This window comes from Ochotona curzoniae, unplaced genomic scaffold (assembly GCF_017591425.1).
Source record: "Ochotona curzoniae isolate NIBS_2020 unplaced genomic scaffold, NIBS_Ocur_1.0 patch4, whole genome shotgun sequence".
Taxonomy (NCBI): Eukaryota; Metazoa; Chordata; class Mammalia; order Lagomorpha; family Ochotonidae; genus Ochotona; species Ochotona curzoniae.
In genome coordinates this window covers 244,071-271,343 of record NW_024466972.1, presented here as the reverse complement: position 1 = coordinate 271,343, position 27,273 = coordinate 244,071, and the positions used below count along the sequence as shown (strand labels likewise).

The window sequence follows — 27,273 nt, the reverse complement described above, 5'->3', positions numbered from 1 at the left end:
CTCAGTGTTTGCATGTGTTTTTCTTTAAGCCCGGAAGGTTTTTTTTATTGCTCCTTCATTTTTAAAGCTTGCTCATTTTTTTTTTTTTCCTTTCGGCACCTTTACGTGTTATTCCACTTAATATGTGGGTGGTGGGTGTTTCCATTTTTCTGTAGACAGATCAACTGTTGGTATTTTTATTTCCTTTTACACTGTGAATCTTATCTCTAACTGTTTTCAACACTTTGTCTTTGGATTTCTGTAGTTTAACCATGAAGTGTCTAGGTGTTGATTTTTTATGTGTATCACACTTTAGGATTAGTAAGCTCCTTGGGTCTTATTTTCCTTAAATTAGGGAAATTCCTTCTAATTTCTTCAATTGCTTTTTTCTGTCTCTTTTTCTTCCAGGTATCTCATTTTACATGTGTTCATATATTTGATATTTTCCTGAGGTTCTATTCTCTTTTCTTGTTTTTTTTTCTCTCAGTTCACTTTCATTAGATTGTACACTTTAAAAAAATCTGCTTTTTAAAATTTGCTATTGAGTTCTTTCTGTCAATGTTTTTCAATATGAGAATTTTTGACATGTTTGGTAGTGTTCAGGAGTGAAGCTATCTGGTCCTGGAATTTTCTTTGTTGGGAAGGACTTAATTACTGATTAAATCTTCATCCTGGATATAGGTCTATTTAAGTTTTGTTATTACCTCCTGATTCAGTTTTTGTAAATTGTTTGTGTTTAGAATTCTTTCCGTTTCTAATACATCTTCTGATTTGTTGCCTGTAATGGTTCCTGATTATTCTATGCATATCTGTGGCATTCATTGTTGTATTGCGTTTTAGGTTTCAAAATTTATCGATTCACGTCTTCTCCAGCTTTTTTTCTTTCTTTTCTTTTTTGAATGAGTTGGGCTAGTGGTATATCTGGGAGATTTTTTTTTTCTTTGAATAACCAGCTTTTCATTTCCTTGATCTTATGCATTGTTCTTTTGGTCCCTACTTGGTTTATTTCCTCCCTTATTTAGATTTTTTCTTTTTTGTGCTAATGAGATTATCTTGCTGTTGTTTTTCTTGCTTCTTCAGATATGCAGTTATCTACTTTACCTGATTCCTTTCTAATTTCTTAATGTAGACAATGATTACAACCAACTTTCCTCTTAGCATTGCCTTGGTTGTGTTCCATAAGTTTTGATATAGTGTATTGATACCTTTGGTTGTTTCAAGGTATTTTTATTTCTTGCTTAACCCCACTGTTTATTTTCCAAGTATTCAGTTTCCAAGTATTTGCATATTTTCTGGATTATTATGACTTAATGGTTTTACTCCACGATTATCTGAGAAGATGCATAGGATGATTTTGATTTTTAAAAATTTTTCTGGAGCTTGTAATGTGATTAACCACGGAGAAGGTTCTATGTCTTGATGAAAAAAAAAGTATATTTTACGTCTGTAAATCAGAAATTTTGTAGATATCAGATAAGTCTGTTCTATTGTCTGGGTGAGCTCTGTTATTTCTTTACTGAGATTCTATTTTGTTGATCTGCCCATTGACGTTGGTAGGGGTGTTAAGGCATACCACTATTAATGTTATTAGAGTATGTATCGCTCTTTAAATCTGTTAGTACTTGTTTCACTTAGCTAAGTACCATAGAATTTGGTGTATGTACATTTATAGTTGTTTCCTCATTCTTTATTCATTATGGCATCCTTCTTCATCTCTTTTAATGTTTTCCACATTGAAAGCTATATTATCTGAAATTTGAATACACCAGCTCATGTTTTGCTTTCCATTAGGCAGATCATTCACTGTCGTCAGGTAGGATTTATTGCTGGCATGCAGGGTTGTTAACATGTGCGAAGCAACCAATGTGATGCACCACATCAATAAAATGAACAAAAACCATATGATTTTCTCAATAGATGCAGAGAAGGCATTTAATAAAATCCAACACCATTTTATGCTAAAAACCCTGAACAAGATAGGGATAGAAGGAACATTCTACAAAATAATCAATGCAATATGTGAAAAATCCAATGCCAGCATCATAATCAATGGGGAAAGATTGGAAGCGTTCCTTCTAATATCTGGAATTAGACAGTGAAGTCCACTTTCACCATTGTTATTTGACATCGTATTGGAAGTCCTCACTAGAGATATCAGGAAATAAAAGGAAATTGAAGAAATTCAAATTGGAAATGAGGAAATAAAGTTATCCCTGTTTGCAAATGACTTGATCCTGTACAAAAATTCTATAGCAAAACAAACAAACAAACAAACCTAAATAAGGAAAGAATTGGAACTCGTAAGAGAGTTTGGCATGTAGCAGGGTACAAAATTCAATGAACATAAACTGATGACCCAAGTATACACAAATAACTCCATGGCTGAGAAAGAACTTGTAAGAACAGTCCCCTTTAAAAATAGTGAAAAATAAGCTTAAATACCTTGGAATAAACCTAACCAAGAAGTAGAAGACCTCTCTGAGAGGAAGACATTAAAAGAGCTGGCTAACTTGAACATTTTCCTGGATTGGTAAGGTTGACATAATCAAAATGTCCGTATTACAGAATATCATATACAAATTGAATGCAATCCCAATGAAAATCCTAACATCATTTATCTTACACCTGGAAAAAATGATACAAAATTCATCAGGAAGCGCAAGAGACCATGAATAGCCAAAATTTTACTTAAGAATAAAAAGAAAACTGTAGGAATCACAATTCCAGATCTGAAGACACACAGCAGGACATTGGTCATCAAAACCATCTGGTACTGGTATAGAAACAGACATCACTGCAACAGAATAGAAACCCTAGAAATGTGCCCATACATGTATAGCCAACTAATGTTCGATATGAAAACTGAGATTAATCTAGGGGAAAAGGTTACTTTCTTAAATAAATATTGTTGGGACAATTTGTATATTAGCTTGCACTTGTAGGAAATAAGATCTCCACCTTTTACCTTATATAGTAATCAGCTCTAAATGAATCAAGGACCTAAATCTGCACCCAGAAACCATCAAACTATTAGAGGAAAATATAGAAAACACTCTGAAAGATACAGACATGGACAAAGACTTCCTAGAAAAGTCACCAAAAGCACAGGTTACCAAAGCCAAAACAAAAGGAGCTATATTAAACTGAAAAGCTTCTGTATAACAAAGGCAACAATCAACAAAGCAAAGAGGCAACCACAGGAATGGGGAAAAAAATCTTTGCAGACTGTACAAAAAACAGTTGGCTAATATTCAGGATTTATAAAGAACTTCAGAAATTCACCAACAACAGAACAAACGACTCTGTGAAGAAATGAGCAAAGGAAATTAACAGACATTTTTTCAAAAGAGTAAATTCAAATGGTGAATAATCTTTTTTTAATTTTTAATTTAAATTTTTTAAATTTTTTAAATGGTGAGTAATCTTATGAAAAAAAAAAAAGCTCAGGTTCCCTAGGTATTGGGGAATACAAATGAACAATATTGAGGTTCCACCTAACCAGTGAGAATGGTCTACATTTGGAAATCTACTAACAACACCTGCTTTTGAGGAATGTGGGGAAAAGATACCCTTCTCCACTGTTGGTGAGAGTGTAGACTAGTGCAACCACTATGGAAGTTAGTATGGAGAAGGTTCAGACAAATAAAAATTGATCTGCTATCTGCCCCAGGGATTAAACTCCTGGGAATAGATCCAAAGGAAATGAAATCTGCATTTCAGATTGAAATGAAATCTGTACCCTTATATTTATAGCAGAACAATCCAAAAGAGTAAAGACATGGAAACAACCTAAATGGCTGTAAAAATGAATGGATAAAGAAACTGTGGTACATCTACTCCATGGAATACTACTCAGCCATTAAAAAATGAAATTCTATCATTTGCAAAATGGTTCTATGTGGGAACATTATGCTTGCTGAAATAAGCCCTTTGCAAAAGGACAAATGTTATATGTTTTCCCTAATATAAGGCCACCTTCATGCAAAGTACAAATCAGGTAGATATGTATTTAGATGATTTGTACATATATTTTCATGGATGAATAGTATAGTGGAGACTAACATCCTGGGAAGTAAATCATAGTACAGTATGTATGTCTACTGTCAAATAAAAGGAGGACTCCCAATGAATCATTTAAATATACCTTAACAATACTGTACCAGATTTTCTACTATTCTATGTACCTAAACTGCCTTGATACACTTAAGTAGCATAATGTTAAACTTGCACTTGTTACTGAAGGACTATATTATTATAATAATATGGGGAAAATTGGTGGGGGGTGGAATTTTGGGATAAACGAAAGGGAGGAGGAGGGGGAAATCCCTACACTCAGAAAAACACATCTTGGAAAAAAGTAACAATGATAATAAATGAGTAACTTAAAGTCTTAAAAATAAATAGCAATCATGTAATCAATTTTTGGTTCTTTGTACAGATTTTGTTATTGATACCCCCTAATAATTGTTATTGCCATATCTTCTTGTAACTTTGATGGTTTATTTTATTAAAATATATATCTATAATAGCTGCTTTAAATATTTTCCTGTTGAATTTTATGTTCTAATCTGAGATAGAGTCTTAGTTTGGGCAGCCATAGCAACTTTCTGTAGACTGTGATGCTTAAACAGCAGACCTTTGTTCCACAATTCTGGAGGCTGAGCATGCTGATGTAGGTTCTGACAGATTGGTATGTGCGGAGGGTCCCATTACCAATTTTCAGACAGCTACTTTTGTTGTATATCCTCACATGATAAAGAGTTACCACTTTTGTTTCTGATGTTGGAAACAATTTCATCATATGGACTCCACTTTCATGACCCCTGAAGACCTCGTTCATGGAGGATAGGGGTTTCAACAAATGAATTTATTCTGTAGCAATTAGTTTCTTTGTCTGCTTTGCCCTTTCTGATTATCAAAGTGATCCCCTGTTGCTTAGTATGCCTCATTATCTTTAATGGAAGACTGGTTATTTTAGATTTGGGTAGTTTAACTAATATGACTGACTTGTTTTTCTGAATATACCTTTTGCTGCTTCTCTTTCAGCAGCTCATTAGGACTTAAAAAGTGGAATCTGTCCAGCCTTGTGATAAGCATGTGGTAATGATTTCTCTGCTCAGTGTTTTGTATATGTAAACCTTTCTGTCGGTTGCTTCTGTGACTAATACAATCTGGTTATTAGCTAAAGATGTGAGCAGACGTTCTGCTCAAGTATCTTGAATATGCAAAGCTTCTATTCTCTACCAGTTCATCTGTGTGTCGTGTAGAGGCAAAATTAGCTAGCTCTTAAATTTCTTTTGGGTTTTGCATTCATTCTACCAAACTCTCTTGAGATTTCCCTTGTACATGGTTTGATTCCTGGCAGTTAATATGTATGAAGGGTTTAATCTAGCTTTTCTGAGTGGCTCTTGTATTAAGGTCTTCCTGTCAAATCTATTGTTCTTTCTTTCTTTGACTACAATCTTAGCCTGGCAAACACGCAGTTTTTCTTGATTTCTTACTAAGTTTGTCTTTTAGCTAACAAAACCATGGATTTTGCACACCAAGTCTATTGATCCTTTTTATGAATCCTGTCCTGTTCACATGTGGGTTATAAGTGCAAGCCCAGGTGAGAAGGTAACAAGCTCACTGTTATTATTCGTTGAAATTCTAGAAGATTTTTACAATTTGGTGGTTGCCTTTGCAATTTTTGTCTTTTATAAATTTTTTAATATTTAACTTATGTTTGTTTTTTTACTTTTTGTGTGAAGAAACTATATTTGACATTACTGAGAAGTTTCTCTTTCTCATTATTTTGAGTCTAAAATTCAGGGAAGGTTCAGCAGAGTAGCTTTTGTTCTTCATATGGTGTTTTTGAGGCTATTTGATGGAATTTTGCTGGTGATGTGGGATGCTCCCAAGGTTTCAGGAGGATTTTTCTTGTCCATCTGTCATCTTGGCAGGGATGCAGAGAGGGCTGGTCACTTTGGATTTTGGCTCAATAAAGCTTCTTTAGCCTCTATATTATATTTATTTCTAGTTAGTAGAACGGTTCATGAGGCGGTCCAGAGCTAAGAAACAAGAATTCCCAGATAATACTGATTTTGACCTGGCTTTGATGTTATACAGCATTATTTTTACCGTATACAATTGGTTATAAATCACTATGCATACAGAGGTGAATTCTGCAGAGCAAATTGGATGCTGAGAGATATGTTTCACTCAGGGACCAAGCATATTGTCGTGATTGGTTCATTCCTAGTCATTTTCTTTCAGATATTTTCTCTTTTCTACTTTTGTGTATTTGTTTGCTTATTTATTCCTTTTTATTTATTCATTTATTGAATAGCAAAGAGTTAGAGGAGAAAGGGAGATAGTGAAATCTTTATTTCTTTAATGCCTTCAACAGCCTAGCCAAAGCCGTGAAGCAGTGAATTTTTCCAGATCTCTCAAATGGGTGGAAGGGACCCGAGAACTCAGTCATCACCTGCTGCCTCCATCATCTAGTTAGTCAGAAACTGACTTAGAAGTCGAGGCAGGACTCAACTCTAGGCACTCCAGTGTGAGATGTGAACATCCTCTGATATTACTTAACCTGCTACTTGATAGCACTGACCCTGCACTAGACATTCTTCTCCTCAATCTCTCAGGCTTTTTTTCTTTCCTCTTGTAGGATCCTGAACAGTTAGCCAAGTCATTTGTCCCTTACCATATGGGCCTTTCATTTCTTTTCATAGTGGGTGAACAGGTATGCTGTGTAAAGCCCTGCCAAATTTTTATTATTGTCTTTCAGGGTCATCCTGAAGAGTACTCTAGTATAACAGCAATCTACTTTTGTCTTTTATGTACTTACTGAATGGATCAATTCGTGAATTAGGCATGACCTTTTCAAGTTTTTAGAATTCCTACGTGGATATAAAAATAGCTGAAATAAAGATGCCAGTGAAAGCATGATAGGTGGTATGAAAGTCTGTATCGAATGTAATGCAGTTTACTTGTGCTTTCTGGCTCCACTTAGATTCAGATATGGATGCATCCCTTCTATTTCATTGGATTAGTATTGACTCATCCAATCTTTCAATTTGCTGAATTTTGACCAGAGATTATTATGGGCGTATCTGGCTGTTTGGACAATGATGACTCTGTCTTTGTCAGGCTTAATGGCATGCCAAGAACTGTTTTCAAGTAGTGTGTAAGTCTCTCCTTCAGATCATGATTGTGATCTAGAAACCTTGGAGTGTACATTGTGATTTGCTTCCAAGGATTATATCAGTATGATTTTCCATACAATGCCATTATATTTTCCGTTTTTTAAGTCATATTGTGACAGAGGACAGAAAAGTTAAACCTCCAAAGATTGTTATTGCACACACATAATAGACACACTAATGACATTAGTTTGATATTTGTTTATTTCAGGTGTTTGTGAGCAGTTCTTGTTAGGAGTGGAAAAAAAATCACATTTGCTCTTTGAATGCTTGTGTATCATGTTCTTGAGACCATATTTAGTTATTTGGAAGGATAGCACATCAGCATGGTATATATTCTACTGTATAGTAAGAGGCTAACTTCGTTGAGTGTATGCCACTGTAAATTTTAGAATGCATTAATGAATATTTTTCAGAGGGCACTTTGGTAAATTAAAAGGGGAGTATGACATGGGCCGTCATTTTTGCATCTTTTATTTCTTTGGTAAAGAGTATTTTCACTTGAGTTTTCCTTGTGGTTTTTCTTTACCTCAAAAATCCAAGACAGCAATTTAGGGGTTAATACAAATACCAAATATTTGCATTTGGAGACTGTTGTGATTTCCATTTGGTGGGATCCGTGGAGTCATTGAGCTCACTGTGAACCAAACCCGGGTCAGGACTCTATTATTTAGTCTGTGTTACCCTCAATTTGAAGGGGTGGAAGGGACTTGGATGACTCTAGATTCATGATTTAGTTTCATCTAGATCCAGCTTATCCATAATCCTGAAAAAGTGTTGTTTGTGCCTTATCCTCTTTCCTGTGTCTTCTGATTCCTGAGAAACCACCTGTGTTTAATTGCTGTAATATTAGCATTCCTCCTCCTGGAAACCTAGTCTCTGTTTTAATCAGGAGACTGAGCAAGAAGTGTTGCATGTCTATGTATATGGCTTCCCTTAGTCTCCTGAAAATCCTAGTATTTTGTTTTTATTGTACACGAGGTGGGTACATTCATTGTTTGCCCATTTGTCTTACCCCTTGGCATGAAGATCTTAGTGAGCTTCTCCATAACTGTGTGAATCAAGCTCTTGTGACGTACCACGCCTACTTTGACACTCATAATGATGCTGGTATTCACCACATATTTAACTGCTATCATCTATCCTCTATTTTGGGGTCCCATTGCTACTAGGGAGCTCTGAGGTATAGGAGCAGCTCTTGTTCTTCGCCTTATCTTTTAGAGGAAACTTTAGTCCACTCTATCTATCTATCTGTGTATCTATCTATCTATCTATCTATCTATCATCTTTGTTAAATTATGTGTGTATGTTAAAATCTGAAAGGAAAATAAAATGAAAACTTTACATATTAATACCATAGTTCACAGGAAAACCTAATGTAGAATGTCATTAGTGTGTCTATTATGTGTGTGCAATAACAATCTTTAAACAGCACTCTTGATTAAATCACCTTCCTGTATTCCCTTTTTTAAAAACCAAGTTTCCCTCTGTGTACTCTCAGCATTCATGTGAAATTATACTGTCAGTATAATTTATGCACTCTATACATTGAGTAAGTTATATTTAGTGCTTAAAGTTTCTTAAAAAACTTACGCCATGATGCTATTTCCCTATTACATTTTCATAACAACTTTACCAAATTTATAGGGTGTTATATTTTTTATGACCTATACTTCATTTTCCTTTATGTTTGTGTCAAAATTCAGGTAAAATTAAACAAGTTGTTTGCTCTCCTCTTTTAATATGTGTGACTTGCCCACATTACATAACACTTAAAAATATCTTTTATTTGATTTTTAGAATTTGTTTACATAGTTAGAGGAATGCATGCCCATGTGGTCCTCTAATTATGGTGGGGAGTGTCAAGGTATAGAAGATAGGTGAGACAAATGTTTCTTTTTTCTTTTTTTTAATTCTCTTTCTATTTTTTTTTCCATCTGTGTTAAGGAAGGCGAGATGGCCACTCCTTTCTGTCAAACTACATCAGCATTGGGGGATGGGGGACAGTTATTTCATGATGCTTTAGAGACCCGGATGGGGAAAGAGTGTTCCTAGGGTGTTAGCTGAGCAGTTTTGATAGTTCTGAGACATCATTGGTTTCACTGTACCAGGTCTGAGAAAATCTTTCCCAGATGCATGGGCTGACCAAGTCCTTGTTAGTGCATCTACAGGCCCAGATCATGCTGCATAGCTTGGCCCCAGGAGAGTGGTCCAACCTGTTCTGCTTTCTGTCCTCTGACGAGGCACTTGATATCCTCTGTTGGCTTAGATGAGCTGACTGTCATGTCCCCATGTGCATCTGGGCATGCTGTCCACTGCACAGGCAAGAGCAACCGAGAAGGCTCAGACCTGATACATGCACTCCAGAGTCAGACCACATATATTGTGATTTTCCCTGTGGCTGGGGTTTGAGTCCAGCAACCTAGTTGGACAGTCCCCCAAGAAACCTTGCTTGAATTGAACTCAGGATTGACTCTTGAGTATGCCAGCTAGTTTAGGGTCAGATTCAACCCATCATCTACACCAGTCAACACACGTACCTGTGGATTCAGCTGTCCATTCATTTCTGTCCCTAGCCTTAACTCCCATGCAAACTGACAGGTGCTGTGGCCTAGGCCTGCCCGGCCCACTACAGGCCCAGTCTTCACCTTTGCTAGCAGGTGCCACGCTCTACTTGGGATGACCCCTAATAACTCCCACCAGGTCAGCCACCAGTCCCAGTTTTTGCATGTGCCAGCCTGTGATGTGCTCCAGTCCAGTTTATTCCACATCCCATTTGGCTCTTGTGCATACCCATGGGTGCTACAGCTTAGCTCAGCCTGACCCACCCCCAGACCCAGCTGACACATATGATGAGGTGTACTGAGGCCCTGATTAGCCTGGTCTGCCCCCAGTCTTGGCTCTCATGTTCACCAGTGAGAGTAGCAGCCCAGTACAGGAGTGCCTGCAGTTCTCCCAGCAGACCTCCCACTCAGCCTCGATCTTGTACCTGTCAGGGTTTACTGTGGTATGACCTGAGATGACTCATATCCAGCCCCAGCATTTGCCAGGGGGTGCTTCAGCCTAATCTGACTGGCTTACATACATTCTGGCTTTCTGTCATGCTAGCAGGTGTGGCAGTCTGGCCCAGCCTGCCCTACCCCCAGACCCATCACACATCCTGGCTGACAGGTGTGGCAGCCCAGCCCAGATTAGCCTGTTCCCAGTTTCAGCTCTTACACTCATGAGTAGAAGCAGCAGCCTAGCATGGGAGTCCCCAAAATTCCCCTGCCAGGCCCATTGCTAGCCCCAGGTATTGTACTGGGTGCTACAGCCCAATTTGAGAGGGCCTGCCAGTGAGTGCAGCAGCCTAGCTCAACCTGGCCTACCTCCAGACATTGTGTGACCTGGCGGGTGTGGCATTGCAACCTGGCTTGGCTTGTACCCCATCCTGGCTCTCTGTCATGCCAGTTTGGGCTAGCCTAGCCTGGCCTGTCACCAGATTGAACCCACACATATGCCAGTTGGCACTGCAGCCCAGCTTGGCTTGGCCTGACCTGCCCCCAACCCCAGCTCTTGTACTCACCAGTAGGATCTGTACCTAGCAGGGGAATTCCCCAAGTTTCCCTACTTGCCCTTTCCCAACCCCAGATTTTGGGTGTGCCACTGGGTCCTGTTGCTCAGCCTGACGTGGATGGTCCCAGTCCTGGCACTCATTGATAGATACTGTGGCCTAGCATGACTGGCCTGCAAACATTCCAACTCTAGGTGCTACAGTCTAGCCCATCCTGGCCCACTGTCAGACCTGGCTCTCATTTGACCCAGCAGGTGTATATGACTTTTGAAGATATTTGCAATTTGGAGACAAATAGTGTAACATAAGCAGTGATTCTTTTAGGAAATGGCAAGGTAAACATTTAATAGCACTTGATAGATTAATATTCAACTTCATTTTCAAAGTTTTAATTATTTAGTTGAAAAGCAGAAATACAGAGAAGGAAATCTCTGATCTTCTGATTTACTCCCTATACGCCAAAAGCAGTCAGAGCTGGGCCATGCTGATGCCAGGATCTGGGAATTCAATGAAGGTCTTCCTGTGGTGGCAGGGACCAGACTACTTCATTAGTCACTGGCTTCTTAGGTGTGCCCTAGGATCCTGGAATGGAACTTGAAGCTGTGACTAAAATCCAAGCTGCATCTGAACTGTTACGCTAAGTGCCTGCCACAGTATTTCACTTCATGATGAAATTCTCTGCAGGCAGTGTAAATTATTTCTTAGCACAATATGAAGAAAAAATTAAAAGAATATATCAAAGAATAGGAAGTTGTCTCCATTTTGTTATATGCAGCGTTATTTTATACAAAGGAGGGATTTAGCTAGATTAGGGAATGGCCATTAGCCCAAATTATGTTTTCAAATAAATCTTTTCATCTTTAAACCATAAATTAAAAAATACTTTCATTTAAATATTTATTAACAAATATGTGAATAATATAGTCTTTTGCTTTTCTGAACAAAATTTTCCCCATTTCTTCTTAATTGATAACAGCACAAAAGATGGATTGTAATGATGGTATTATCAAGCCAACATAATAAAACACATTTATTGGAGGTAAAAAAAGTGTACTATCTTTAAATAAAGCAACCTATGTTTCAAATTACAGACCTGACAATAATAGTCAAATATAGATTCAATATTGAAAACATTACTTAATTTTATCTCATAATTGATGTTTCTATATTTTCAAACTGAATTATCTAAGTGAAATGGTAACTAAAAAAAATGAAACATGAGTAAATAGTGTTCACCTAACTTTTTCCTTGTAATTTAACTTGCTTTGGTCTTGTGCCTATTTAAGCATGAGTAAGGTGCGTTTATAATTAGTAATCCAATTACTTTTATATGAATTTTGAAAAATGTTTGAAAGAGTTCTTGCCATTGAACCACTTCTTTTAGTTGCATATGAATGTGTTCAGTATTTGAAGTTCTCATTCCTTTTACTGCCTGCTTTGTATCTTTGTCTGGAGTATGTCCCTTTTGCTATTTTGTATCTCTTTGCCTCTCATCCTGCCCTCTTCTCTCTCTTTTACTTCTCTATTAACTGTCCCTACTTAATGCACTGATCATGTTTGTGTACTTCCATGTAAATATGCTATTCAAGTATGCTGGTAAGTCATGCTTTGTCTTGTTTATATCCAGCATCGATTTGAAATCCAAATCATTTTATTTAAACAACACACTGAGGGAAAAGAAATATTAAGTAAACGCAGGAATGATAGTTTATTAGAAAGAGCTAGTTAGGTATTTTAGGTTTAATATTTGGCTATCTTAGAGCTATAAAAAGATTATGCAAACCTGGAAGAGATTCTTGTCTCCTGGCTTTGGATCAGCTCAGCTCTGCCCATTGTGGCTGTTTGGGGGAGTGAACCAGTGGATGGAAGGTCTTTATTTTTCCTTTTCCTTTTCTCTGTATATCTGCATTTCCAAAAAAATAAATAAATCCTTTTCAAAATATAATGTTATAGATTGCCAAATGTCCCTTTCCCTCCATAGGGATTCTATTTTAAGAGTTTACTTATGAAATTGATAGTGCATGAATTTAAGTTTTAAATGTGACTTTCTACATGATGAAAGATATTGGTGTGTAACTTGATTTTATCATTTTAATTTTACTAAGTAGTTAATTAGAAGTATATAGTGTAACCTTGTTATGTTTGAATTTATATTTTACTTCAGGCAATAGCCTTGACTTAGGCAATGGAAGATTTTTAAGATTTTCGAGAAATAGGAGTATAACATAACTATAGACAGAAATATGCAAATAAAACAATCAAAAATAGCTCTTAGAGGCCATTACAATTCACTTTTTGTCATATTTCAAAAAAGTCATAATTTAAAAATTTGTATTTAACAGTTATTACTATTTTTGTATGGAAGATTATTGATCTTAACTCTACTTATAATTTCCAATAATTAAAAGATGTAAAAATATGATTTTGAAAATATCAAATGAGTGATACCCAAGAAATACCTGGGAAACATTAGTTAGATGGAGAGAAAGGAGTTTGGATGTAACCCTTAATGTAAGAAGTAATTAAATAGGAATAACTGTTAAGTATGTTAGATATAACAAGATTTCTACAAGAATCTAATTTAACGATAAAACATAGAGATGGTTTATAGCAGAGTTTGCTTAATCCTTACTTAAACGCGGTATTATTATGCCAGTGCTTTCTGTGGAGCCATGCTTTAACATTCTTGTTACAAATTTAATCCAGTGGTGTAAAGCAAAAGCTTGCCAGGTACAAGATGGATACAGCATGATGATTGTTCATCAGATAACTGCAAACAAAAGCAATACCACAGGATACATGTGGAAATTGTTGCTAAGGAGATATATGTATTTCACAGAACATAGACAATTCCTGAATACCTGGGGAGGACATTACAGAAGAAGGTGTTATGTGCAGTGCGTTGAAATTTGAATAGAATTTCCTAAAAGTACAAACCAAATTTGGAATGAAAATAAGCAGTCATTCTACACAGTGGACTAGCAGTATGTCAATTGAAACAACCTTTTTCCTCTTTTTTTTTTAAAGGCTTATTTATTTACTTGTTTGAAAGGCACAGTGACTGGAAGAGGGAGAGATTTCCCATCTGTTGTTTTACTCCCCAAATTTCACAACAGCAGCCCAGAACTTCATTCAGGTATCCCTTCTGGATAGCAGGAAATGAAAATGGGATAGCCATTTGCTGAGCTAGAACTAACACTCTAATATGGGGTGCAGGGATCCTAAGAGGCAGCCTAATCTGCTACAGCAAAAGTCAGCCTCAGAAATAGATACTGCTTGCTAGACTCTGACTTTGAGGAGAGAAGAGCATATACAAAGATCAAAAACATGTATTTCCTCTCCTTAAGAAATTTGTAAACCATTTAAGAATTAGTATGATTTCTTATTAATTGTAGAGAGACAGTACGGTATATAAGAAAGAGCAATGGATTTAAAATACACATATTGGGTTCTACTCTATGCTCTGCTTATGAGTTCTCAATACAATGTTAGGGATGTTATTTAATTTTATGGATTTCAATTTCCTCTAAAAAATGAGGTGCTTGAGTGTGGGGCATTTAGCTTGGCTGTTAAGATTCCAACCCTACAACCCCTATCTGATGGAGTTAGCTGGGTTGCAGTCCTAATTCCATTCCTGATTTTAGCTTCTAGTTAGTGTACACTTTAGGAGGTAACAGGTGATGACTCAAGTGGTTGGGTCCTGTCCTCTGATGGGGGAGATTAATTCTTGGCTCTAGACTTCATCCCCAGTCCAGATATATTCCGTGCATGCCTTTGGGATTCTAACTGATACCTATGTGGGATTCCAGCACGGCAGGCAGAAGGGTAACCTAGTATGCTATGTACCAGCTCCTAAAACTAGATTTTATAAGGAAGTATAAATCTGAGTGTAGGAGAAGGTTCAGGAGCTTGAGTAAGTTTTGGTCCACAAGACAATTTTTGGTAGTGATCGTATTTTGGGGGAGGTGAGATCCAAATTCCTGTTTCAGGTCCTTGCATTCTACCGAGAGAAGTGTTCTAAGTTCAGACACACTCACAGTGCACAGAGAGAGCACATTTATTTACAAAGTGAGAAAACACATATGGGTATAGCGGAAGAGTGGAGTTGGGACAGGAAGGGAAAAAGGTGGGAATGGGGGGAGCTAGAGACAGTGACCCAGCATCATATTTTTTCCTAGTCTGTGGGGCCTGGGGTATGGAGAGAGAAAGCTAGCAAGCCAACCAGCCAGTTTGAATGCCTTTGTGATGGTGTTGGAAGAGGAGTGATACCCTAACACCTCCCCTGAATTCAATGAGAAGAGGGATATTTTCTGGAGGGGAGTTATATGACTGACAGATAGGTGGGCAGGATGATACAGGGTATGGAAGGTGTGGCTTGCAACTCATGGCCGAAATCCTGCTACCTGCCTTATTTCATTATCATTCAGATTTTGGATGTATTTTGGAAGTACACCAACAGAATTTCCTTAAGTCTTAAAGGTATGGTGTGAGAGTTTGAGAGGAGTGAAGAATGACAGCAAGGATTTTTTTATGCCATTTTTGATGCCATTAATTAACAAATGGAACTTGTGGTAAATAAAGATTTTTTCCCCCCTTGGGAGGTGGGAAGAATTTTTAATTTCAGCATAAGTTTGATTTTCCTCTTATATTTCCAAGTAGAGATGATGAGTTGATATTCTGGTATGAAACTTGTGTAATTCAGTTTGCGTATATGATTGTTTTTGAAGGACTAATCTATTATAATAATATAGGGGAAATCAGTAGGTATAGGAGGTATGGGGAGTGGGTGACGGGAAATCCCAGAGGTTATGGAACTGTATCATAAAATATTATTATTATTATTAATAAGCTATAAACCTAGAAGGGAGTGATGAGGGTCTGTGTTAAAGGGAAAAAGATGTTATCTAAAGATTAATTTCTGGAATATTCTGACAGATAGAGGCAAATAAGGAAAAATGAACAAAGCACATTGAGAATAACTTCTAATCAATTAGAAATAGGCAGGAAAAGGCTGATGTTCCAGAATTCAGTTGAAGAAAGAATTTCAAGAATGTAGAGCATGTAGACTGATAAGCATGATTAGACTGTGGTTTGTCTCACCTTATTATTTCTGTTTTCTAGAACTGGAAAAGGTAAACATCTGTTATCTGAGAATCAGGATTTGAAAGAAGGTTAGAATTCTGTGGCTGATGATGGATATAAATAATAGGGAAAATATAGCAAACTTGGTCAAAAACTCATAATTTTGGTAATCTATCTTTAGTTTTTTTTTTCTAAACATATCCAGTTACCAGGGTCAAAACATAAAGGGGGTGACAAATTTTACCAGTATTTTGAGTTTGCCAAAGGAATAGTAAAGGAAGACAGAATCTAGAAGGGTTTCTATGATTTTTAATAATAAACCAAGAAAATTTGAACTCTGTGTATAAGGAAGTGAAGATGACTTGAGAGATGATGAAAAGAAAAAAAAAAAAACTACCTGATAAGTTCTATGGATTGCAGCTGCATTAGAATAATTATTTAAATTAGAATATCATAGGAGTGAGCTTCATCATTTTCTATTAAAATATAGTCTCTTGGACAATAACGAGCTTGTCCCCCCTTTTTTTTACCTTGACAATTATCCTGAAATATGGCTTTTCAACAAATATTTTTAGAATTAATGAGTGACTGTCTGTAATAATGAATGAAAGAATTATTTTATAATTTCATTTTACTTTATATTGTATGGGCTATGTCAATCACATCTGAACTGAGAGTAATTATTTTACTTTGACTTTAAAGCTCTGAGTGTACTAAATAGTACTAGAGAAAACAAGTTATTAAAGAAATGAAAGAAAATTAAAACTGTGTGAACACAATTAGATTATAATAACAAGTAGACTTCATAGGAATTGGTGAAAGCCATTATCATGGATTTGCTTTGGATTACCTCAATTCACATTAAATTAATGTGTTCTGATTGGATAGATAGATATTTTTGAAAATTTTAATGATGAATTTGCTAAATTTATCCTTACCTCTTTGGTGTTAGGTTAATTTCATTTAAAATAATTTTTTGGTTGGCTTCTTAAAATTATTCAAAATACTTTTCAAAGCATTTACCTAATTAAGATTACTTTAATGTCATAAATTAAAGGTTGGTGGATTGTCTGACCCTTAAGGTACTGAATAAGATTGTTCGTAGGATAATAATGCCATAGACTTTGTTTTTTAAAATTAGTTTAATTGTACATGTAAATGGGGAAATTTGTGACAATTCAATATATGTACTCAGTGTGTGAGGTTCAAAGCAGATGATATAGCATTCCCATCTTGAGTGTGGGGTATTGTTTGATATTTCAGTGAATGTGTGCAATACTAAATCAAGCCAGTGTAATTAATGTTTTCCTTTGTTTCTTTACCTCATGTTTTAATCTTTCAGCTCCTCTGTTCTATTTGTTCATGAAATAATTTATATATTATGGTGAATCAGTCTCCCCGCCATGCTATAGGATGCTGGAGCTCATTCTTCCATCTAACCATGTCAACATCTCTCTGCTTTTCCCAACCTGACCTACTCATTATCACTGTGCAGAACTTAATTTTCCCATTGATTTTAAACATTTATTTTTTTGGGGGGTGGGACAGACTACATAGGTTTTTAATTATGACTTTATTATATTTATATGATCTTTGATAATTTATTTCAACCTCTCATACCTTTGCCTGAAACAGATAATTATCCAATTAATGGTTGTCATGAGGGCTAAATAGGTTACTATATAAAACAACATGTCATGTCTAATAAATTTTTGAATTTGCTTTGCTTATTTATTAAAACTTTTAATATCTCTTATTGTCCATGGCGTAGATATCCACCCTGTTTCTGTGACCTCCTTCTGCTTTCTATCTTTTCCTCACTTGATTTGCCATTTATCTCTGTAACATGATAGCGTCAGAGGAAATGGATACTTTTTTTGGTAAGATCAATAAGGCTGGAGTTAATAGTTAAAAGCATATTTTCTAGATCCATGTATAAAACTCCTTTTGTCACAACACATCGTGACTTTCTAAATATGATTAGGTTAAAATACAGTTGTTGGATAATGCCTTTGTATAGCACAGGATATAATTTTTAAAACATTATTGACCCAAAGCAATGAAAAGTAATTTTATATATATAAAGTTTATTTAAAAGTAAACGAGTCCCAGATGCACTTGGACTATGTTCAGGGCTAAAGTGAGATGGGAGGAGAAACGCAGGAGAGAGATGTTTCTATCATCCGTTCTGTGTCAGTGAGAAGACAGAGTACTCCCCTTCCAGGCTTACTTCCAGGGAGTACTTCCAGGCTTCTGGTGGGCCCGGAAATGGGCATGGTTACATGATACCACCCCCACGGCCCCAGTGAGGGGAAGTACATCCTGGTGGAAGGGTCATCTGGTTGACAGGTAGGCAGATCGGATTACCACCAAAAAGATTTTTCTACTGTTTTTTAACAGGATGGAGGAGGCATGACTTCCAACCTCTGACCCTAAGTTCAGTACCTAACTGCCCCATTTCATTTTCCCTCAGAGAATTGTCAACTTTTAATCTTAAGGATGCGAATTCATCACATCTTCTGTAGTTGCTTCCTGAGGTTGGCGGTATAGGACTTGCCTGTCCTAGGTTTGGAAGCCTTTTCATAGCTCATCTAATGAGTCTGTCTCATGAGCCAGAGAATTTCCATCCTTGTTTGTGGCTGTGTCCCCCACATTGTCATCACAATTCTGAGAAGTTGTTGGTTTCTGAAATAGACAAATTAATCAATCAACATGAGCAAAGTTGGAAAGCAGCAAATTGCTGGGGAAGTGCTCTTTTAGAAAGGAAGATTATACTTTATTTCCCAAATACTGAGTGATGATGGATTGCCAATCTAACCTGAACACAAAGATTTTTATTATCTCTTTGAGGGAACAGACTACCTTTAGAGTATGGGGGCAGATTCCATTAATTATTGCACAAGTCTCTCCTTGTTCTTTATCTTCTAAGACATGTTGTCTTAGACGACAGTGTGCACAGACTTAGGTACCTGCTGTAGAAGTTGACTTTAAGAGTAAGCCAGATGCCTAAAATAATTAATCAAGTTTTTAAGGTTAGTTCCTAATGACAGGCTGATATTAGAAGAATTCACTAAGGAATTCTCTTATCAACAGCAGCTTCCAGAGAGAATCATGAGAACAGTTTAGGAAAAAAAAAATCACATCTACCTTAACCTGCAGTAGCCTTGATATCACAAGGATAAAGGCTTTACGTACTTTTTTTCTTATGAAAATGTTATTTAGGTTTTAAGTTGATTCACAAGAGTAGGCCAACTTACCTTCCATGTCAACTTGGGTCCTAGGTTTGCTGTTCTGCTTTGCGCAGGTGTCAGCCATGAAAGTATCCTAACATGAGACATATACACTGTGGCCAGGCCACATACCCACGGGTTGACACATTGGAGGCCAACTGGGTGTGATAGCATAAACTGCTTGCTAATTCCAAAAGCCACTAGTAGAGCTTGTCCGTTGTGCAGTGCTGGGGTCCTGGCCTTCTGGCTGTAGGCCCCAAGCACACTCCCAGCATGATGCGTGCTGTAGGTGCAGGCCTAGGGCCGGTGGTCTACTGACCCTAGAGATGCAGGAAAAGCAATTATATTAGGTGGTTATTAGACTGTTACCTTAATGAATGACTGTAGGTATTTCTCTGAGACTGTTTTTCGCAGTCCTGTTGGAATATCCCAAGGTGAGGCAATGGAGGCCTGGCAGAAACCACCAGAAAAAAGAGATGACTAGATTGTTTATTGCCTGTAACAGTGAAACTTATAAAAAGCTCAGAGCACCAGTAACAACAACCTAGTTTGTCTCTCCCCCGCCCACATCCACCATCAACTTAAAGGTGCAGTCTTTCCTGATGAGAACAACAATGAGCCTGACCTGACTGCAGCGGCCCCTGATTGGTTCCCTCATTTCCCCACTGCAAGGTGAGGACCTTCCAAGCAGAGGAAAACAGGATATGTATTTCCAGTCCTGGACTTCCTGTCAGCCATCAGGTCAAAACGGGGTCTTCGTTTGCCAAGCCCCCTGCCGATTTCCCCAGGGCACAGTATGCTGCGCCTTCATGCCCTGTGGCATAGTCCAGGAAGGCCCAGATCCACAGACGACTGCCATATCTCTCAATAGACAAACTATGCACGCAGTTTAAATTAGTTTTTATTTTATTATCAAATCAAGTGAAGGAGAAAACTTATAAGATTTTATGTTTTTGTTATTTTTTGTATTATACTTGTATTGCTTATTCTTGTATAATTTTAATACTAATAAGAATCATTAAATATCTGTTAACTAGGATTTCATGTGTTCTCACTGAAATGGCCTGATTGAAGACTTAATCTTTTCTACATCATATTGACAGCTGGTACTCAGGATTTTCTTAAGCAGCAGCACATCAATTCTAATTTTTTCTTAAGAGTAACTATAGAGTAAATATAGATTTATAGGAAGCAGCAGTAAGATCCCTTATGCCTTTCAAACCCAGTTTTCCCTGATGGTTCTTCCTTGCGCAGTTATAGTACAGTATCAAGATTAGGAAGCTGACATTGGAAACGTGTGTGCATAGGATAGTTCGAGGACATCTTTTCTATGTATGTACTCATGGTGCCACTTCCCTACAAAGATCTTGTTTTCATAATGATGTCCTTCTCGCACTTCCTCCCCTAACTTGTGCCTATCACTTTTTTTTCTCTCTAACCCTATGGTGTATTTCAAGAATGTTTGGTGAATGAATTACATGTATGTAATAATTGGAGATTTTTTCTCTTAATACTGTCAAGCCCTTGAGGTCTTTCCATGTTGTATATATCAGCTGTGTTTTTCTGTCATGCATAGCTTTCAGTGGTACAGATGCAGATAATGAAGGACACTTTGGTTCCATTTTCTTTTTACAAATAAATAAAAGTTTCCCTTTATTTGAAACGTTAAGCCTTTCTTCAGTAAGTATGTTCTTAGTTATAGGTCCTTTGTTTTTGTTCCTTATTAATTTTATCAAATTACCCTCAATCCCTTACTTTCCAAGGGATTTTTTTCAAAGCTCATAAAAGCTTTTCAGCAAACATGATCAATAGAGAGGATTTTGTGATTTTTATGCTTTAAAACTTGTGGTAGAATGCATTGATTTTCAAATATTCAACTGGCAGTGAGTTCTCGGAAGAAGTTCCACTTAGCTGTCGCATACACTTACTGTTACAATTTTGAATTCCAATGGGCTCATATTTTATAGAAGATCTCTGTCCTTTTTGTTTGTTTTTCATTTCAATTTTCTTTCTCTTACCTTTATGTGATTATTTGAGCATATTTATGAATTGTACTTTTATGTCTCAACAGTATTTTTAAAGTGTATTTCTCCTCCTAGTCTTCTTTGTTATTGGCTGTCCTAAATAATACATTACACAATGTCAGGTGCACAGTTCAATACATTACACTTATGTTGAAATTGAGCTAAGAGTATAATCATTGCTGATGTTTTTTCTTAGCATATTCTTTACTACTCTTGTTATTGTCTGTCTTTTTTTTGTTTTGTTTCCTCTTGTTTCCAGAACTTCATTTGACAATTCTGTCAGGATATTTTGATGACAAATTCTCTTAATTTTTTTTTGGTCTGAGAATTTTTAAAAAATCTGTCATTCATTTCAAAAGCTAGTTTCCGGATATTTAGAATTCAGGTTGGCATTTCTCTTATTTCAGCAATTGCAAAATACTCTGCCACGTCCGTCTGGCTTCCAAGGTTTCTGTTGAGAAATGTGTTGTCTCTTGAATTGTTTTCCCCCTTTAGATAATGTGTGTTTTTTCTTGCTGCTTTCCAGATGTTTGGTTTTTAGTTCTAAGTTTGGCTGTGATATGTCCTGGCTCAGATTCTTTGGGCACCTCTTGTTTAGAGGTTTACATAGTTTTTTCCATCTCTAGAATCTTTTGCCAGATTTGGAACGTTTTTAGTGATTATGTCTATGAATAGTTCTGTAGTTTGATTCACTCCCTCCCCATGCTCCACCCCACTCCTTTTGAAATACAGTGAAAGGGATATTAAGTTTTTTCTTTTAGTACTTAGGCTCTGTTTATTTAAAAGATATGTTTAGTGTCTGTTAGATTGAGTAGTTTCTGCTGTCTTCCAAATCACTGAATTTTTCCTCTTTCCTCTGCAGGCTGCGCTTATCCATTTGCTTCAATTTTTTCAGTTGCAAAATTTTTCTTTGGTTGCTCTTGTGTCTTCTAGTTTTTACTGTAGAACAAGAAACTCCACCAGCATGTTTGTGTAGTTCTACTAAAGATAATATTTATTATATTACTTTTGCCTTTTGAAAACATACAATATAAAGATAAGTGATAAGTCTATGATCTACATACTGGTACTCCTGCTTTAGGGACTATTTTCTACATGGTTTATATTCTTTTGTTATTAAATTACTACGGTGATGTTAATTCTCATTAATTCAACAAATATTTACTGCCTGCCTATCATGGCATTCTGGGGGTTAGGGAGCCAATCAGATATTTTTGCTTTGACTTCCCTTTATTTATCCGCTCTTGATACAATGAAAGCATATTAGAAGAAGAAGGTACGCGAACTGAATTTTATTTTATGTAAAGCAGTCAAGAATTCTGATTTTTAGGCTCTATTCCTTTTTATTACCTAATACACAAGATTATTAATGCTTTGCTATGAAACACTAATACATTTGGCAAGGACTGCAGGTTTTCAGAAATAAAAATCTTTATTTTTTTGGCTAAGCATCCAGGCATGGGCACAAAAATTCACTAGCCTATTCATTTTTATTTGTTTCAATGAGGTGTACTAGTACAATTATTTTATGTTATCAGACAGTTTGTTAAGAAATTCGATAGTTCACAGACTGAAGAATAGAATTTTTCTTCATGTTTTATGAATAAATGAATAAATAAACGAACAAATAAATAGCTATTTTTTTCTTTTTAGAGCTTAAGCAAACACTTCCCAAGGTGTTTTTTCCCAAGGTGGAGTACCCCCCCTAAGAGAGACTTTTTTATTTTCAATTTTATATATATATTTAAAGATTTATTTGTTTTTATTGGAAAATCAGAGATACACAGAGGAAGAGAGACAGAGAGGAAGATCTGCCCTCCACTGATTTACTCCCCAAGTGACTGCAATGGCCAAAGCTGGCCGACCCGAAGTCAGGAGCCAGGAATCTCTTACAGGTCTCCCAAGTTGGTGCAGGGTTCCAAGGCTTTGGGTTGTCCTTAACTCCTTCCCATGCCACGAGCAAGGAGGTGGATGGGAAACCAGGCTGCCAGGGTTAGAACTGGCATCTATATGTGATCCAGCTCTCCCACATGGGTGCAGGGTCCCAAGACCTTGGACCGACCCCAACTGCCTTCCCAGGCCACAAGTAGGGAGCTGGATGAGAAGCGGAGATGACAGGATTTGAACCAGTGCTCATGTGGGATCCCAGCTCATGGAAAGCAAGGATTTTAGCCCCTAAATACTGAGCAGGGCCCCTGTGTCTTATTTCTAAAGTGTCCAGTTGATGCTGATGATACTGTTTTGTGGACCTCACGTTGAAACTCCATTTAATTAATCTATATCCCTTTTTCAACATCTTCACCTGTCTTTTTGTTGTTGTTGTTCCTTTGATCTGAATTTTTCATTTGGAATCTAAATGGCTGTTGCTAGCATTTCTGATCTTTATGTTGACAAATCAAATGAACACATTTCACATTCTCATTTTAGAAGTCATTTAATGTGGCTGAATGTACTTGATTGTTCCTTCTTTTTACAAAACTGTCCTGTTTAGTTTAGAGACTTTGCTTTTCCACACTTTCTTATTCTTGCTTGCACTTGCTTACTCAATAACCTTCTCTCTCTGTTACTCTCAAATAAAAGTCTTCATATCAGACTTAGATCTAGGAATTGGATCTATGTCTTTTTCATATCTTATTTTGTCCTCTGTTTCTAAAGGATCTTGTTTTCCCTGTCTGAATGCTAATAATTTCCAATTTATCTTCTACATTAAAGCTTTTTCTAAACTTGAGTACATCCACAGTGATTTATTTCTTAGCTGCTCACTTGAATACCTTGTACATTTTCAAATAACGTATCAAATAAATCACCATATTTCACAAATTACATGATGCCCTTGTAAAATAATTTACATATCCAGGAATGTATGTATCTTCTGTGAGCTAGAGTCTTTTTGACCTACCGCTTCATTGAGAAAATGTGTTCTTCCAGTATTCTCTATGCCATGAGTCTTTCCTTTTGTTGAGTTGTTAAAGCTGGACACCTGGTGTTAATTTGATACTTCAGTCCTCAATGCTGATGTTGCTATCTCCAAAATATTTCTCAATTCTCTTTTTTTTCCATGTGTATTGTTATAACTTTTGTTCAAGTAATCATCACCTTTCTCATAAGTTGTTTTTTCCAACCAAGTATGTACTTACACTGATCTTTCAAAAATATAAATCTGACTGTATCACCATTTTACTTAAAATTCTTCAGTGGTGAAATTTATAACTTTAATATGACATCAAAAGAGCTTGCCTGTGCTGCCTTACCACTTCCATTTAGCATTATATTCCTCATATTTCCTGTCTGTGGCACAATGATGTGTACAGTTCTTTTACAGTAATGTATTGATGCTTCTTAGAATGTTCTTTGCTCCACTTTTTTTTTTTTTAACTCTGCTAACCAATTTGTCTGTTGGGTCACATCACTTAGATCTAGTCTCATTTTAAATATCATCTTTATAGGCATTTTCTTGACTCCAAAATCTAAATAAGGTCTTATTGTAGTCTAAATCATTACTTTCTTAATAGTGCTTTGTCCTTTCCTATATAACTCTGTGGATTTGTTGTATTTAACTTCACTCTGTTGTCATCCTTTTTCAGTGTTTTATCCTTTATACCAGGACTTAGCTTAATACACGGGGAGTATTCAGTACATATTTTAAAATATATCAATGAATTTTTAAAAATTTATATGAACATATAAACTAAATTATTTTAATGTAAAAATATGTAAATTTAAAATATATATCCATTCTCACTTATCATAGACATATATTATTTAAACTAACAATTATTTTATATTTCCCTTTGATATGGATAGTTTCTTTAAAAAGTTGAAATATTTTCAAAATAATACTGAATAATTAATGACATTTTTATGACTATAAAATGAATGAATATCTTGATGGTTTCAAAGTTGATATTTTATGTAATCAGTATTTTTTAACCACCCAAATTTTAGTGGAGATTTAATATTTCAAATGATAATATACTGCATCCCAGAAAGAACATTTATTTATTTGACATTTGGAATAGAGGTATTGGCAAATAACTGTTGAATTTTTAAATGTGGATAATCAATTAATCATTGGAGAAAAATTCCTACCTTTCGTCAGCATGAAAAAAAATAGTAACAGATGGAGTTGATAATCTTTCTTTTTTAGTATGTATAATTTTTCTTTCTTTTTATTTATTATTAGCCTTCTTTCTTCTTGTAGGAATTTTGTTGTGTAGATTCTGTCTAGAACACATAACCCTTATATTTAGCATTCTACATTTTATCCTGTTGGAATCTAGGTTTTCTCTTGATGTAAGTCATGGGTACTATAGACAAGGTTCTTAAAAGCAGACAGGATCCCACAGCTTAAAATGTTGATAATGTCTGTCTGTCCTTTTTCCCCCCCGCTGTCTCCTTTACTGCACTTTCTGTCTGTCTGACTCACAGGAGACATGGATTACCACTGGTTGGACCATACGTCTTGGCATAGCAGTGAGGCATCCCCAATGTCTTTGGTGAGACATGTGGAGCCTTACTATATACTTTTCGTTATCATTTCACTTTTCCTTTTTTATTTACACCTTTGCATGTTTTCTTTTTTGTATCTTTTTTTTTTCTTTATCCCACACCTGTAGGGGACAGTCAAAAGGGAAAAAGAAAAACTAGTGAGCAGGCAGTTTTGTCGGACTCTAACACCAGGTCTGAGAGACAAAAGAAAATGATGTGCTTTGGTGGCCACTCTTTGGAAGAGGATTTGGAATGGTCTGAGCCTCAGATTAAGGATTCTGGGGTAGATACCTGTAGTAGCACAACCCTTAACGAGGAGCATAGCCGTAGTGATAAGGTACTGAGACTGTGGAGCCTGCCTTTTACCCTGCTCATTTGGTCTTCGTTTGCTCTCTGTCACTCATTGAAAAATCAGAACATGAGAAGAGGACAGGACATTTCAAGGATCAATGTAGCATTTCTTAAGGTGCAGAAAAGAAAAACAAAACCGAATCAAACAATCCAAAAACTCTTTGCTTGCTCTGCTGTTTCTATTGTTGACAGCATACCAAAAATTAAGTAAATGAAAATAAAACTTAGGAACAAAGGAATGTTTTATCAGTGGTTGCATGAGATAATTTCGTAATATTATGCTAAACCACAAATAACAAGCAATTTTTCTTGGATTGGCTTATTTGATTGCTTGCATATATTTTCCTTGGGATGAAACATCAATTAATAGTTTGAATCCCAGGCAAAAGGGAGATAATTGGGTCTGTTTGCACAGAAAAAAAAAAAAAGTTGTTTTTCTTTTTTCCCTTTCGCTGTCATTTGGCTCTTTTGTTTTATTGTCCTAGTATTTTCATAGAGTATTCATTAGTATTAGAGCCATTGTCATCTGCTTTGATATTTGTTATTTTTGCTTTTAGTATAGTAAGACTTCTGAAATTTTTTTATCATATAGATGTGACTGACTTGTACTTAATTTTTGCCTGCTAAATTTTGCATGAAGATATGCATGTTGCCTTTAGAAAACTGTGAAACTACTATGATTACACAAATTATTTATTTTATATGTAGCATATCATTCATTAGGAATGGTGTGTCATTATTTATAAGGCTTTGGTTCTGCTCTGAAAAGAAATAAACTACTAGTGTTTTCAAAGTTATTCAACATCACGCACCATTAAATTATATAATATTTTTGAAAACAGATTAAAGATCTGAAAGTCAGTGAACCTACGGAAAGTGGAAAATTGAATCTAAAATTTCCACTTTTGAATGAAGCCTGTTCCTCCTGCACAGAATCAGTTGTAAATTATTGGAAGTTTTTTTTTTATTTGAATCTAGAAACTTTCCTGAAGAAAACCCGCATCACAAATGTCCAGATTCCATGGGTTATTCTTATTTGACTTTTGAAAGTTTATATAATATAGCTTTCCTAGCTTTCAAAATTGTTTCAATAGTAAATTGTCATTTTTAAGGAATTTTACTGCATAGTTGAAAAGTACCTTTTCAATTTGTGAATTTTTTTTATTAATCTTGGGTATGTAAATAATTAGAATTTGAATTTCTTTAGAATTTTAAGGATATTTTGAATTTGGCATAGACACAGAGCTCTAGTATTGGATCAGAAAACTGAATCTAAAATAATTATTTAATGAAAAATAGTTGAGATCATAAAGTCTAGGTTATAAGCAAAGTATGGAAAGCCCTTGTGATCAGTATTCTGTAATAGAAACTGGTTTGTG

At 36.0% G+C, this 27,273-nt stretch overlaps 1 protein-coding gene across 34 annotated transcripts in view; it reads left to right on the top strand.

Moving 5' to 3' along the window:
• LOC121167605 (regulating synaptic membrane exocytosis protein 2) overlaps positions 1-27,273 on the top strand; it is a 471,939-nt gene that overhangs the window by 210,396 nt on the left and 234,270 nt on the right. For 24 of the 34 annotated variants that reach the window (XM_040997123.1, XM_040997134.1, XM_040997126.1 and 21 more), the window contains one exon: positions 25,484-25,551. In XM_040997123.1, coding sequence (XP_040853057.1) covers positions 25,484-25,551 — 68 coding nt within the window. Of the gene's footprint in view, positions 1-25,483; positions 25,552-25,671; positions 25,881-27,273 lie in introns of all 34 variants that reach the window. The other 10 variants (XM_040997128.1, XM_040997111.1, XM_040997118.1 and 7 more) reach the window with 1 other exon arrangement.